General features: G+C 65.5%; 1 protein-coding gene across 1 annotated transcript; it reads right to left on the reverse strand.

The window, feature by feature from the left end:
• Nucleotides 1–512: 512 nt before the first annotated feature.
• CMPDT (bifunctional chorismate mutase/prephenate dehydratase) lies at nt 513–4147 on the reverse strand (the record flags this gene model as incomplete). Its single annotated transcript, XM_005769567.1, has 6 exons — nt 513–959; nt 1122–1402; nt 1598–1689; nt 3024–3050; nt 3348–3529; nt 3651–4147. The coding sequence occupies 6 exons, from the start codon at nt 4145–4147 to the stop codon at nt 671–673; spliced, it is 1368 nt and encodes a 455-aa protein (XP_005769624.1). The 3' UTR covers nt 513–670.
• Between the last annotated feature and the right edge of the window lie 8341 nt (nt 4148–12488).

The raw sequence follows: 12488 nt of genomic DNA on the forward strand, positions 1-12488 counted from the left end.
AGATCAAGGAGATCCTGACCGCGTATGACCGCTCGCTGCTTGTTGCCGACCCGCGCCGGTGCCGACGCAAGAGATGCCAGCTTTCGTTCCGCGCCCCTTTTGTCGCCACCCCGCTCGCGCGCTTGCCCTCCGGCCGCCCCACGCCCTCTTCCCCGCACGCCCGCTCACTGTGCCCTCGCCGTGCGTCTGTAGGTGCGAGGCAAAGAAGTTTGGTGGGCCGGGCGCGCGCGCGCGCCGCCAAAAGTCGTACCGTTAAGCTGTGCGGCGCGCGGCACGGGAGCCTGGATGCACGCCCACCGCCCATGGGGGGGAGCGGTGCCTGTGCGCGTTGCTGCCATTCTCATCGTGTTTCATTCTATGTTCTGCATCCCGGTTTCCGCCACCAGTCGCACGGCACACCGCAGCATAAACCCAGCAAAAAGACACACCCGCCCGGGCGCGCCGGCGGGGGCGTCCCGGCTCCCGCCGCGCGCCCGAAGCCGTCGGGGGGCGTGAGGCGTGTCCGTACGGTGTAAATCGTAAATGATAGTAAATGCAACATGCGTGCCGTACCGTATGAACACGAACATCTCAACTACCGTATACGTTCATCCTCAAACCGCGTTGGCACGACAACGCAGGAGACCAAGAACGAAACGCGGGCATGCTAGAACGTGCCCGTTGCACGGGATCAGCCCCTCGTCGACGAGGGGCTTGTGGCAGCGCCGAGGAGGGCGTCCCGGTCGGGCGCGCCGCACGCAAACGAGCCGAGAACCTTGACGAATGCGGCGAGGGGCTGCAGCTCGGCAAGCGCGTGCGCAACGGCGGTGTCGCGCGCGTGGCCTGCCAGCTCGATGAAGAAGGCGACCTGCGCGCCGCTCCCTGGCGGCGCCGCGGACGACTGGATGTAGGAGACGTTGACGCCGTGCGTTGTGAAGGAAGTGAGGGCGGCGGCGAGGTTGCCGGGCGCGTCTAGCAGCCTACAGTGAAGACTCCAACCTCAGGGCGGGAAGACGGATTGTGCCGCGTCTTCAGAGCACCGCGTGAACACACGGGCTACGAGTACAGCGGGAGACGGCTGGACACAGCCGGGCTCGTGTCCTCTCGAGCGCTCGTTGGAGGACCAGACTCCGTGTCTCTACCTTCTACGTCCTCGCAACCCGAGTAAGAGCATCGTCTTGTCGCGGCCCGTGGGTGGCGGCAGCGCATTCCGCTTGCACACGACCACGCAACGCGTGCGCCCCGCCGCACGGTCTGCGGCTGCGTCGCTCAGCTCGGCGACGATCTGCGGGAAGGGGGCGGGGTGGCGCGTGTTGGACGGGTGGACGGAGGGGCAAGTGCGTCGGAGCATCCAGAGACCCATGGCCTGCAGCGGGTACTGCGCAAACAGCTGCTTTGCGGCGGGAAGCACGCCAAGGTCCGCCTTGTAGCAGTGGCGTCGGTGGTGACAGGCTGGTTCTCCGGAAATCGGGGGTGGGTTAATTCCCCCCCCCCCCCCCCCCCCACCGGCCACCCTCCTCCTTTTTTTCGGCCACCTTCCCCACCACAGCCGTTTCCACCTCCACCTTTTCCTGCAACCCCCCCCCCCCCCCTCTCCCCACACCCCCCCCTCCTCCACCTGCTCGAGCAACACAATGCCGAGGAAGGCGCGGTTCGAGAGCACCGCCTCATACACGCCCAACGCTGACTCACACTCGATCAGCTTGCTGCCTACAGCGGCCGCGGGCGAAGATCAGACAGCGCTTCGCTGCGAACAGTGGCGCAGACAGTGCACACACCTGAAAACAAATCGGAGGCCACTCCCCGACGCCACTCCTAGCGTTCCCCGCCGGCACCGCCGCAGGCGCCAGACGAGGCCGTCGCAGGCGGCGGTTCGAAATGGCGGACGGCGAGCCTTTGTCATGAATACACCGAAGTCAGGGCGGGAAGGCGGTCTCGCGTAGAGTCTTCCGAGCACCGCGTGAACACACGCGGGCTACGAGCACAGCGGGGCTGCCGCGGAGGGCGGCGGAAGACCGCAGAGTCCGCGTCCGCTCGAGCGCGGAGTCGGGAGACAAGAATACGTGTTCCGCTTCTAGGGTCAGTCCCATGAGAACCCCACTACAAAGCGCCACCCTCGTGAGCTGTCCTGTGAGCTGTGTGCTGTGTGTCCAGCAGTCCGGGCCCGGTGCTACGGTGACAGCGTGCCTCGTGTCGGCTCCCGAGCCAATCGTGTGCAGCGTGTGTGTGCGTGTGGGCCCGTCCTCCATGCTGGGAGGTGTGTCAGACTGACTGGCTGACTTCTAGGGGCGGCGCGCGAGTCCTTCACTCAGAGCTCTACGCCGCGAGGCGGCAACTCGCGCGCCGCAGCCTCCCTCATGCGCAAGGTGCCCTCCCTCGCGGCTAATCTCGGCTAATCTCGGCTAGTCTCGGCTAATCTCGGCTAATCTCGGCTAATCTCGGCTAATCTCGCGCCGATGGCACGGCCCGTCGTCGACCGGTCCGTGGAAGGCGACCCTCGTGTTGCCAAGCCGCTGGAGGAGGTAGGCGACCTCTGCTTCCTGGGAGAGGCGACGGCCAGCTACGGGTGAGGCGGCGGCTGCGCCAACGGGTGGGGGTGGTGTGTGTGTGGGGGGGGGGGGCGGCGGCGGCGTGTCTCGCGTTCGTCGCGGCCGATCTGCTGATCGCCGCAATGCTATTGCACCGCCGGCACCGCTCTGCGAGTGACACGGGGGCCCCTGGCGGGGGTGGGGGTGAGGGTGGGGTTGGGGGTGGGGGGGGCTTCTCTCGCCTTGGTCAGCGGGATGATGAAGTCGTGGTAGAGGCGCACGATCGCCTCCGGGTCCTACAGCGTGAGAGACGCCAACCTCAGGGCGGGAGCAGCGGTGTTGTGCAGAGTCTTCACGGCTCCGCGTGAATCCGCGGGGCGACGAGTACAGCAAAGGCCGCCAACCACGGCCGAATGTCGCCGAGTGCGTGTCCTCTCGAGCGCGGGTTGGAGCACAAGAGACACGGGTTCCGCTTCTAAGCTCTGGGGCCAGCTTGAGTGGTGCAGCGGCGGGCACCTCCGCCGCACCGCACCGTGACTCCGCCTGCGCACGCGCACACTCCCTCAGTCAGTGGCCGCCCACATCTTAGACGAGCGGAGGACGACTCGCGAGGGTGGCGACGGGCTTGGCGGCGGCGGCGACCGAGGGGGCGGGCGGGCTGGGCGGCGGCGGCGGGCATCATTCGTGTGGCGGTGAGAGTTGCGTGGCCGTGTGTGCACGCGTGGTCTGTCTGCCCTACCGCGAGAGCGGCCTCGATGGCGAGGAGTAGTCTCGTGCTATCTCGGGTAATCTCGGGTGGTCTCGGGTGGTCTCGGGTAATCTCGGGTAATCTCGGGGGACGGGCCTCGCTGAGGCCGAGGACGGACTCGTCGGCCTCGATGTCCTGGCCGAAAGTGAAGGCCTTGCGCCGCACACGCCGCAGCACGCGCTCTTCGACCGCGGTGTTGGTGAGCAGCCGCATGATCCCCTCCTCGTCGTTGCCCCGGATCAGTGCCGTGTACTCTTCCGGCTTTGCCCGAAACCTGCCGGGCGCAGATTGGGGTTGGGGTTGGGGTTAGAGTTGGGGTCGGGGTTGGGGTTGGGGCTGTGCAGACTGGCCGATGGCACACGGCAGGGGCAGACGGCGTGCGGCTGACTGCGCACTTGGACTCGGCGACAAAGAGCCCATAGTGCACCCGCTTCGAGATGGCCTGTAGCACTGCAACGTCGGCAACCACCGAGGAGCCGTGCTGCGTGTCGTCGCCAGGCTGCGTCACCGCCGGAAGCACCTTGTGCAGGTACACCTCGAGAATTTGAGGATTGAGGTTGACGCTGCAGGGGTGGAGCAGTGCCGGAAAATCGAGCAGCGGCAGCGAGGGCGGCGGCAGCGCTCGCGGGAAGAAGGCGTGCTCGTCCGGCGAAGTGTAGCGCCTCACACGTGCGTGCATCCTCTCCGTCTCGAGCAGCATGGATTCGAGGAATGACTCGGACGGCCCGGCGATGGCGGCAAACGCACGCGCCCCCGGCTGGTAACAGACGTCATTGGCGCGATACTGCGCGCGCTCGATGAGTGCGAATATTATGGTGTCCTCCTGCCGGATGAGCGTCTCGCGGATCGACTGGAGAGAAAGCGGGTGCGAGCCGCTCGTCGGGGGCGGCATGAAGAGGGCTGGGTGTGGGGCAAGCTGCGACAGAGCTCAACCAACCCCACTCGAGCTGTGCGACAAGAAGAAAGCACGTTGATCGCAGATACAGTGGGTTGCGGGCATCAAGAAAACAGGATTCCGCGGCACGCCGCCGTTTCTAAGCCTTTCCACAGCCCTCATCCACCCCGCGCCGTGGTTTCTTAGCTCCGGCCGGCACTCAAGCCAGCAGAGCCGGCGGGCCCGAAGGATTTTTAGGTAAGTAAGAGGTAAGCTGTAAGCTGCCGGTCCGCGAGGGCGATGCCAGAGTCTGCCGCTGAGTCGGCTCTTTGGATGACGGGGGAAGACGCACACACGCCTCCATCCACTCCACTCAGAACACCGCAGACTTGGAAAGTGACAAGTGCGCGCGCCGCAGGCGAAGAGAAATTTTTTACCTGGGGCTCCCGTTCACACACAGTGAATCACACACTCGTTCTGGCCTTTTCTCGGGGCCGCGTCTGCGGCGCGCCGTGGTTTCTTAGATTTTTGCGGAAATCGCTCGGCGTGGTTTCTTAATACTACGTTTTCTTAATGCCCGCAACCCACTGTACGAAGAGGCAGACTCCCCAGGGTAGGCGACGGCTAGCGCATCACACCCCTCTCCTTAAAATCCCTGTGTGGTGGCGGCGTGCCAAAAAAATCGGGGAAAACGCTTCAAATGGGCGTCGGTCGTCACGGCAGCACAGGCAAGTTTGGGCCTAGCGTCGTGCGTGTCCGAGGGGGCATCCAGCTCTGTTGCTGGCTGACAGGGTTTGCGATGAGGAGCGATCCGAGCCGGTGGTATTCGGGTGATCAGATCACTACCGCCTTTTAGCTTACTGGGAGAGAAGGGAGAGGGGTTGTGTTCTCTAGGCCCCTAAGCAATGTACGTACGTAAGAGTTACACCGGCGCTTCCCAGATGGAACCCAGTGTCACCTTGGCCGCGGAGCAGCACCGCGACTGGGAGGCACAGCTCCTGCGATCAGCACGTGCGGCTAATAAGGTTCTTCTGGTCAGGGCCGCCTTTCCTAGCCCCTTGCCTTTGACTTTCCTGATCAACAAAACTGCTGATTTCATCAGCTGCAGGGCGGGGGCTTTGCCTGAGCTTGACGTGGCCTCTCTTGAGGACGGTTCAGTCAGGTAAGTTGGAGTCGTGCCTGAGTGCCACGTCGGCGTACGCGGCGCCCGCCTTCTCAATCACGTGAAAACCTGTTGGTCACTCTTGATGTAGCTTTCGGTTGGACACCGTAAGGGGGAGGTTGCGCAACTTTCATAGAGCCAGTTTTCTTAATATTATGATTGAACAAGCTACAAGGTCGGTCGATGACGCTTGATAGTATTACAGTAAGATCGACCCCTACTAAAAAGAATTTTCGAGAGCTCGCTCTCACAACACTACTCGTAGCCCGGCTTTTCAAACTCTCGCTCGACAAACGCGCCCATTGTCCACGTGTCAATCGCCGGTGCACATGCACATATATGATGTCACACTCCGGCCCTGCCGCGACCTTTGATGCCGTGACCAAGGTCGTTGCGCGCGGCTCGCCGTCGTACACCTCACGGTGTGCGCGACTGCTGGAGCTCACGCCGGCAAGACATGGCGAAGCCGCGCGCATCGAGATCTTTTACGGTGCCACGCTCATTGGCAACCCCGTCCAGCGCGGACTGCACATCGCGCGCTCGCAGCTGCTCTCGATGGCCCATGCTGATCTCATTTGCCCGTCTCGGGGCCGGTGGGCACGGCCTCACTCTTCTCACTCGGCCGTGCTGCCACCACAGCCGTTTCTCTCCCCTGGCGCCGCGACCCAGAAAAGTGCCCCGCCGCCTAAGGCTGCACGGTTGGCAGGTGCGCGAAGCTGAACCTTTTTGTCACCGCGGTGTCCAACTCAAGTATCGGCAAGGTGTGCGCCCGAGCCTCTTGCCCCCATTCCTTCGGCCACTCAGAGGAGCATCTCATCTCCAAGGTGGATGTACCGCCGGGTCAACATCGACTGCCTTCACGCTTGGCGGCCGTCACCGAGCTCGCCGAGCTTGCCTCGAACGGACGTAGATGGAACAGTTAGGGTCCAGGGAGCCCACTCACGTGTTTTCACCTCGCCCCGTGTTGCTTGCGCATCCCATGTTCACAACCGCAACGCTGCGCGTAGGAATCTGACCGGCGGTGCAGCCTCTTTCCATTACCAGCGAGTCAACAAGTGGGAGCAGCCGGCGCTGCACGCCTTGTGGTGAGCGGCAGCAGAGACGAGGGGCATGATCACTGGCCCAACCGAGGTGCTGCGGAAGCACACTCACTGCATTTTGTCATCGCCCCCTAGGTCGAGAGCGAGCAGCATTGCAAAGCGGTCCACGGGGGCAGCTCGCACACGCCGGTCACGACGGACCAGCGAAGTGCCCTTGCCGTCGCAGCGCAAGCGAGTGTGCGCGCTGCAAGGTGGGCCGTGCTCGTACCGTGTCTAGATGCGAGAGGTGGCCGACGACACCTACCACAGATTACTAATGGCCGGCTCTCCAACAGGGGCTGCTGGCCAACAAGCAGTGTTGCTCCAGGCCCCCCGAAACATCTCGATCAAGTTATCTCCCCGCGACGCAGGTGCCACGGCAATGTTACGTTCGCCCAGTCGGTGTGGATGCAGGGGATGCTTGAGTCGATACCGCGCAGAACGGATGGGCACATCGCGTGCACGCCGAGCATGTTTGAGGCCGCTCCGGTCCCATCATCGACGGACGCCGATGCCCCAGCCGCGGTCTGCCTTTGCGACGGCACAGTAACAACCACTGCGGAGTCGCTGCTTTTGTACGCGCACAACAAGGGCGTCACACATGCCAGTGACGTCAGTCGCGCCTCCTCTCTGTTCACGCGTGGCTACGTTTGCCATTTCTGAGATACGAGGGAAGGTCTCTCATCTAGGCGATAACCCATCAGAGCGAGGGATCGCTGAGGGCGTTGCCATGATGAGCCGTCCGTGACTCTAGGTGGGCCTACTAAAGCCACGACTACGCGATGAGTCTGTGTTTGATGGCTACGGCCATCGGACCCTATACGAGCTTGCGGTCTTCCGAAACATCATCGCATCGTGGCGCGATGCCGTGGCCATTCTCGACAGCAGGCCAACGGTGGAACACCTTAGCCTCACGCCTTATAATGGCGTCGCGTGGCAGCCACCGTGGGGCTCTTGCAGCGTCGTCGCCGCCTGGAATCATCTCGACCACTTCCGGACATAGGTGCGGATATGCACACCACACGAGAGACGGTCGTTCGCCTCCAACCCAGTTCGGACTCGAACAGGTACAACATGTGGTGGGCGCGACCTAGCTACATTGCGCGGCACGGCGCGCCCATCTTCCCCCCTCCAGAGGGCGATGTCACCCAGCCAACGCTAACGAAGCAGGCGCCACGCAGTGCCGACCCTTTCGGGCGGTCGCAGCTTCACACTGCTTCCGCGCTGCTAGGCCGCCTTGCTGCTGAATCGCGGGCGGCACTACTACGAGCGGTGGCTCAATGGCAACATGCCCGACACGCGCCGGCGTGCAGAAGGCGCCTTTGGCGTCTTTGACTGTCGGCAGGGCATCGATTGGATGCCCGCGATTGCATCGAACGACGTGCTTGGCACCTTCACGACGCCAGCCGCTGCGTGCCGCGCCTCCTTCAACGAGCTACGGCTTGAATTCGACGAGCGGATCTGATACGCCAACAGACGTGAAAGCAATGAAGGGTGAGCGGGAGGGAGGGTAGCTCGCATGCGAGAAAAGCGGGGTGTTTCTTCTGTGTTCGTGTTGTGTGCGCAAGAGCACGCTCCAACGTGCAACGAAACATTCGGGAACGATTCGACTTTCGGGATGCCGTCCCGGACCCTGCTCCCGCTCGGCGCTCGCCACAGCCCACACCCACAGCCGCGCCAGCCGGCGCAGCCGCGCTCGGAGACGGGAGAGGTCATTTTATCTTTCGTGAGAACGTTCGCGTTTTCGGGCTCCGCCTCCGGGCTCGTCGGTGATACACACCAGCGGTCCGTGGCGGTGCAATGAGATGTGACATGTTTGTGCTCTCCAAAACTGGATAGGGAACTATGGTTATGCATGGATCAAGGTGCTGTGTGGAGAGACGGAGAGACAGAGAGACAGAGAGTCCCTCAAAGCTCAATCCCTCTCGTCCTCTCTTCCTCTCCCTCGGAAGCGATGGTTGCAGACTTGCCCTCGGCCTGGACGTCGCCCTGTTCCCCAGGCTCCACGACGGCGGGGATCTCTTCGCTGATCGCAGCGTTCGCAGAGTCCGCCGCGCGCAAAGGCGTCTTATCGTCTTTCCGGGCCGCAGCCTCGTCTTTGCGAGGCGCAGGCCGCGGGTGCCTCCACTCATAAATGGCCGTGACAAATCCAGCCTCCAGTGCCTCTAGCCGCTGAAACACGCCTGCGAAGAGCGAGCGTGTGCCACCGGTGGCGATTAAGCCGACGCAGACGAGGCCAGCCAGAGTCGCAATCGATAAAACGATGCCCACCTCGAAGCTAACCAGTGTGGACAATGCGGGAGCGGATGGGGGAGGCGCGGGTGGAGGCAGCGGCGGTGACTGAGGCGGGGAGGGTTGTGATGGCTGAGGCGGCAGAGGAGGCGGCGGCGGCGGCGGCGGCGGCGGAGCCGGCAGAGGAGGCGGCAGCGGCGGCAGCGGCGGCGGCGGCGGCGGCGGCGGCGGCGGCGACGGCGGTGGGGACGGAGGCGGAGACGGCGGTGGCGACGGTGGCGGATTCGGCGCAAAGAGAAAGGGGGCCGTTAGCAGAACAAGCGGGAACGCGAGCATTTGTTCGAGAAGAAGGGATCCCCAGGTTTACGACGTGCAGGCGCCATTCAAAAGAATTAATCCCATTCGCAGGCAGTCTGGAAGGCGAGCGGGGAACCGGACCGAGCTGCTGTCGGCGTGCAGTAGCAGACGCCGAAATGGGTGAGAACGGCGTCCTCTGGGTAAGTTCAGCTGTGAACTTCCCTCCGTGCGCCCAACGATATGGGCAAATCCGCACCAAGCGCTTCCGACGCTGACCAAGACGTACGGCCCGCAGAGGCAAAAGATGGCTCTGGGCCGGAGCCCCCCCCTTCGGGGGCTGGCGGGGGCACCGATGGGGCCCCAGCCGCGCCTCCCGCTCCCGTGGATCGGCCGAGGAGCTGCGAGTGCTTCGCAAGCAGCTCGAGCGGCTCGAGGCTCAAGCCGCACAGCCCGCCGCACAGCCCGACGGGGGAGACCCCCCACCGGGCGGCGGCGGTGGCGGCGGCGACGGCGGCGGAGCGGGCGGCAAGGCGGCCAAGGACCGCGAGCGGGTGCGCCCCGACCCTCCCACCCCCCCAGACTCCGACGCCGACTCGTCGGAGGACGACGTGGGCGGCGGTGGTCACCGCGGCCCCCCCCGCCTCGGGCGGCAGCAGCCGGCGGGGCGGCGGCGACAGCGGCGGCAGCGGCGGCGGCGGCGGCAACGGCGGCGGCGGCGACCGCCGCAGCGGCGACGGCGGCGGGAGCGGCCAGCGCGGCGGTGGCCAGCGCGATGGCGACGCCCGTGGCCAGCGCGATGGCGGGGTCTCCGGACGCGGCGGCGGCGGCCGGGGCGGCGGCCGCGGCGGAGGTGGCAGCGCTCGCGGCGGCGAGCGCGGCTAGGAGGCCCGCGGCGCCTCTGGCTGGCAGCCAGGGCGTGGACGCGACCTCCTCTTCGCCAGGCCCCCGAGAGCTGACCGGCTCGGGGGTTCCACCAGGTCTCAAGACACATCGCGATCGGGTCCGCTCGAGGCTCTCCGCCTGGCGGGGGACATCGGCGCGAGCCGGCAGACGCTGCGCTGGCTCGGCGAGGGCGTGCGCGTGCCGTGGAACGAGAGGGGACCACCTCTCCCGTTCCACCACGGCGTGGGCAGCTTCTCGCCGGACGAGCGAGCGTGGCTGACGCAGGAACGCGATCGCTGTCTCGGCACAGGCGCGTGGCGCCGGGCGACTCGCTGCGACTACGTCTCGCGAGCCTTCGTGGTGTGGCACAAGGGCAAGCCGCGCCTCGTGATCGACTTGCGGTGGGTGAACGAGCATGTGGAGAAGCGCAGCTGCAAGTTCGAGTCGCTGGCGACGCTACGGCGGCTCGCGAGGCGGCACGACTTCATGTTCTCGCTCGACCTGACCGACGCCTACCACCACATCGGCGTGCACGAGTTGGACGTCGACTACTTCACCTTCGCGGTCGAGACGGAGGCCGGCGTGGAGTACTTCTCCACCCCCGCGCTCAACTTCGGCTGGACTCTCTCTCCGTGGGTCTTCACCCAGGTGCTGCGCGACGTGGTGCGCTATCTGCGCAACCCGGATGCGGCGGCCAGGCCGCGCTACGGGCAGCGGCGGCGCCACTCGGGCGTGCACCGCGGCGTGCGGACGCTCCCGTGGCTCGACGACTTCGCTTTCTTCGTACGGGGCGTGCGGGCGGACCACCCGGAGTACGGCGCGATGCAGGAGGCGGCTCGCGCCGAGAGCATGCGTGTGCGAGCCCTCTTTGGCCGGCTCGGCTTGGCCGTCTCCCCGACCAAGGGGCAGCACGAGCCGTCGCAGCGGCTGGACGACCACCTTGGGCATGCCGTCGACTCGACGCGCGGCCTCTTCCTCCTCACGCCGAGGCGCGAGACGCAGCTGGCGGCGGAGGCACGCTCGCTGATCTGCCTCGCCACCAGGGAGCGACGGCTCGTGCCACCGCGGCGGCTGGCCGCCTTCGCGGGCTTGGCGCAGTCGAGCTACTTGGCGGTCCCGCTCGGCCGCTTCATGCTCCGGGCGCTGCACGACGACCTGGCGACGCGCCGAGGCTGGCGCTCGCGGGACGGCGTGCGATTGGGTCGGCAGTCTCTGGCCGATCTAGGCTGGTGGGCGGAGCTGCGCGGCTCGAAGCACGTCGGCCGAGCCATCTGGCGGCCGGCGGAGACTCGGCTGCTCCACACCGACGCCTCCGACCTCGGCTGGGGGGCGGCCGTCGACCTCGCGCAGCGCCACGCGCCGGCCCACGGCTTCTGGTCGCCGGACGAGCTCCCCTTCCACATCACGTGGAAGGACTCGTTGCGGTGCGGAAGGGGGTCGAGTTCCTCCTCCCGCAGCTGGCCGGGCGCCGTGTGCTGCTGCGTGAGGACAACATGGCGGTGGTCTGGATCTTGACGTCGATGGTCTCGCGGTCGCCGCAGCTGATGCACGAGCTGCGGAAGCTGTGGTACGTCCTGGACGCCCACGACATCGACTTGCGCGCCCTCTACATCCGCAGCGCGGCGAACGTGAGATCGCCGACCGGGCCTCTCGCCTCGCAGTCTCGGGCGACTACGCGCTGACTCGGACCCGCTTCGAGGCGCTGCAGGCGGCCTGGGGCGAGTGCACGGTCGACGCCTTCGCTTCGCCGGCGACGGCACTGCTGCCGCGCTACTGGGCGGCGGGAACGATCGCGGGCGCGGAGGCGGTCGACGCCTTCTCGCAGGAGTGGCGAGGCGAGCAGGTGTGGGCCCACCCGCCGCCCGCCTTGCTGCTGCAGCTGGTGCAGCTGCTCGAGGAGACGGGCGCCTCGGCGCACGTCTGCGCGCCGCACTGGCCAAGCGCGGCGTGGTACCCACTGAGGCCATCCGGGTGCCCCGCTTTCGGGGCAACTGGCTCGGCGGCTGTCTCAGAATGGCCGGACACGCGAGCTTCACTACATGGACCCGTCGGTGCTGCCGTCGCCCGAGGCCTACGAGCTTCTCGGCTGGCTCCTGGAAGATCCTGGACGGCTCCTACCAGGCGCTTCCACCGTCGTGGGAGCGCCACCGCGGCGCTGCTGACACAGCGGAGCCTGGCGAGCCGACCAGCTAGCTCCCTCGTCACACAAGCGCACGGACGCGTGGAGATCCGCGCGCGTGCCACACACACACACACACACACACACACACACACACACACACACACACACACACACACACACACACACACACACACACACACACACACACACACACACACACACACACACACACACACACACACACTCCATACGCGAGCCCGCTCTCGCTCCGCCGCTCGTGCGCCCCGCGCATGTCGGCTTTCTCATGCCTCCGGCCTCCGAGCGCCCACCTTGGGCGCTCGGGCGGTTGGGGATGGCATATCGGTTCCCTGGGCGTTCACTAGCGCTCGCTTGTGGGTGAGAACTCCCGTTCTCTGTGTAAGCTCAGCTGTGAACTTCACAGTTGTTTGCTCTCCCTCCCTCACTTACCCTGTTCATGACTTGCTAGCGGGACCTGAGTATTGTATAAAAATACTGTAAGGCATATCGGTTCCCTGTGGGCGTTCACAGCGCTCGCTTGCTTGTGAAAAAAATCAAATTTGATCA

Source organism: Emiliania huxleyi (genome assembly GCF_000372725.1).
Source record: "Emiliania huxleyi CCMP1516 unplaced genomic scaffold EMIHUscaffold_416, whole genome shotgun sequence".
Classification (NCBI taxonomy): domain Eukaryota; phylum Haptophyta; order Isochrysidales; family Noelaerhabdaceae; genus Emiliania; species Emiliania huxleyi.